Source organism: Barbatula barbatula (assembly GCF_947034865.1).
Source record: "Barbatula barbatula genome assembly, chromosome: 7".
NCBI lineage: Eukaryota > Metazoa > Chordata > Actinopteri > Cypriniformes > Nemacheilidae > Barbatula > Barbatula barbatula.
The window spans coordinates 11937295-11939528 of record NC_136770.1 but is presented as its reverse complement, the minus strand read 5'-3'; the positions used below and the strand labels follow the sequence as shown (position 1 = coordinate 11939528).

The window sequence follows — 2234 nt, the reverse complement described above, 5'->3', positions numbered from 1 at the left end:
TCCCTATAGATCAGTCGGGAACGCCACGCGTTGACAGAGTTCATCTAAAATCTATGCCAGAAGCCAGATGGTTATTAGTCAGCATTCACCAGAACAGTGGACTATTTAAGAGGTGCTGATTAAAGGTATAGTGATTCAAAATACATCTAATCATTTAAATTTTGGTTCTGTGCCTGCTTAGCAGTTAGAATTAGCATGTTGTCTCTGATCAATCAAATACATTTTTATTTCTGAGAAAAATTAAAGCTGTATAATCGGGAAGTCCAAGCGACTATAAAACGCATGGATTGTGCTAAATATAAAAATAAAAGTATTTTTGCTGTTTCCTTTTAGAACTACTGTATGAGATATTTAAAAAAGGGTTAAAGGAGATTAAATAAAGATGCATTATTTAAATATGCAACGTAACAAGGGTTATGTATTTTTAAGACAGATTGTCTTTATTTAAAATGTCTTTGCTCTGCAAATGAACAAAGAATCGAGGTATCACCCTTTCAGATACATTTTCATTTCCAATTACATGTCAGGATTTAAGTTACCATGGCAGATAAAAAAACACAAGAACTGCTTCGCTTCTAACCTGAAGTTCTTCCCAAACCAAATGAACGAGTGAATAGCACTGAACCACATAAAATGTCAAAATTTAAGATATTGATAATTATTTTAAATATGTTATATTAAATATTTTTTTAAACTTTAAAATTTTGATCATCATAAACAAAATAACCCGTATAATCTATTAAACGCTCAATGGCCAACTTTGAAATGCCTTAAGTCATATTATTTGAAATTCAGAGTGCCCAAAATGGTAGATACAACAAGCTGTACAAGAAACATGAGGCCAAACCGTTAATTGTGCAAATCAAAATCATTCAAATAATAATAATATGATAATAACAATTATATTAACTGTCAAAACAAAATGATCATTATTAAAGCATCAAATTGTAAATTATAAATAAAATTAAAGCCATCCAAATTCGGTAGCCATAATAATAATAATAAACGTTTGAACATTTACATTTCTTACAGTTCTGGGCTCCTGCCTTACATTTATTCCACGATCCATGCTGGGATTCAAGGAACCTCTCATAGATGTTGAAAAGTTCATGTCCACACAGCCTCAGTATAAATGTCCGGACCATTCCTCTCTTCCTATATACGTGCATTGCTGTATTCAAGTTTTCAAAGAGGAGAATGTTTTTAGATGTGGAGTCACATAGCAGTGGCATGGGCTGTTGAGTATGGGTCAATCCCACTCTTGGTCATTCCTGGAAACAGTATGTAGGCAACAGGCGGCTGTAGACTGGATGCCGACCATGCAGTGCAGTTACAGGGCACCACGTACCCGGGGTTTGTTGGCGACGGGTGGGTGTGGGTGTGCTGGCTGGGGCAACCCAGGCTCCCGAAGGCGCCGTTCTGGTATCCCAGAGACGATGCGTAAGGTAAGGAGCTTGTGGCCAACGTGTGGGGCATCTCTGTCATCTTCTGGATGGCGCTGGAGCTGAACTGACTCGGGTCGAAGAAGGAGTAAGGAGCAGATGTTGGTGGCAGAAATGCTCGGGCTTTTTCTGTAGCACCTAAGAGACTGTCCGTGGCAGAGATCGGAAGTCCTTTCAGGTGATCGGTGTCACCCAGGTAGGGCAGAGGAAACACGTACCTGTCTTTCTTGAGAAGGTTTTTGGGTTTGCGCCTGGGTCTGTATTTGTAGTCTGGATGCTCTTTCATGTGTTGAGCCCTCAGCCTCTTGGCCTCGTCGATGTATGGCCGTTTCTCAGATTCAGAGAGCAGTTTCCACTCGGCGCCAAGTCTTTTACTTATTTCTGAATTGTGCATTTTAGGATTCTCTTGAGCCATTTTCCTCCTCTGGCCTCTTGACCACACCATGAAGGCGTTCATAGGTCTCTTGATGTGATCTACCGGCTTTGACATTTTCACAGCGCCCGTTTAAAGTTCCCTGTTAAAATAGCGTCACAAAGTTCTTCAACCAAGATAAAACAGTATTCACCTTTTAAGTAGACAGATACGGATCATGCCACTTCTGAAAAGCTGGAGAAATTGGGGAAATCCTGTAATTCTTCAGCCTTTGTCGTGAAGTTGAAAGATGTCCCTTTTCAACACGACACCGTTGGGCTGATAGCAGAACAGCCACTCGCTCCGCAAAATCCAGCGCTGGAAACGAAGTTTCCGCGGTCTGTGTGTTCGTTTTTTTACTCGGAGGATTCTCGCCCCGC

General features: G+C 40.4%; 1 protein-coding gene across 1 annotated transcript; it reads right to left on the bottom strand.

The window, feature by feature from the left end:
- Nucleotides 1-432: 432 nt before the first annotated feature.
- On the bottom strand, nt 433-1932 carry sox14 (SRY-box transcription factor 14; the record flags this gene model as incomplete). The annotated part of the gene is made up of 1 exon (XM_079459825.1): nt 433-1932. The coding sequence occupies one exon, from the start codon at nt 1930-1932 to the stop codon at nt 1216-1218; it is 717 nt and encodes a 238-aa protein (XP_079315951.1). The 3' UTR covers nt 433-1215.
- Between the last annotated feature and the right edge of the window lie 302 nt (nt 1933-2234).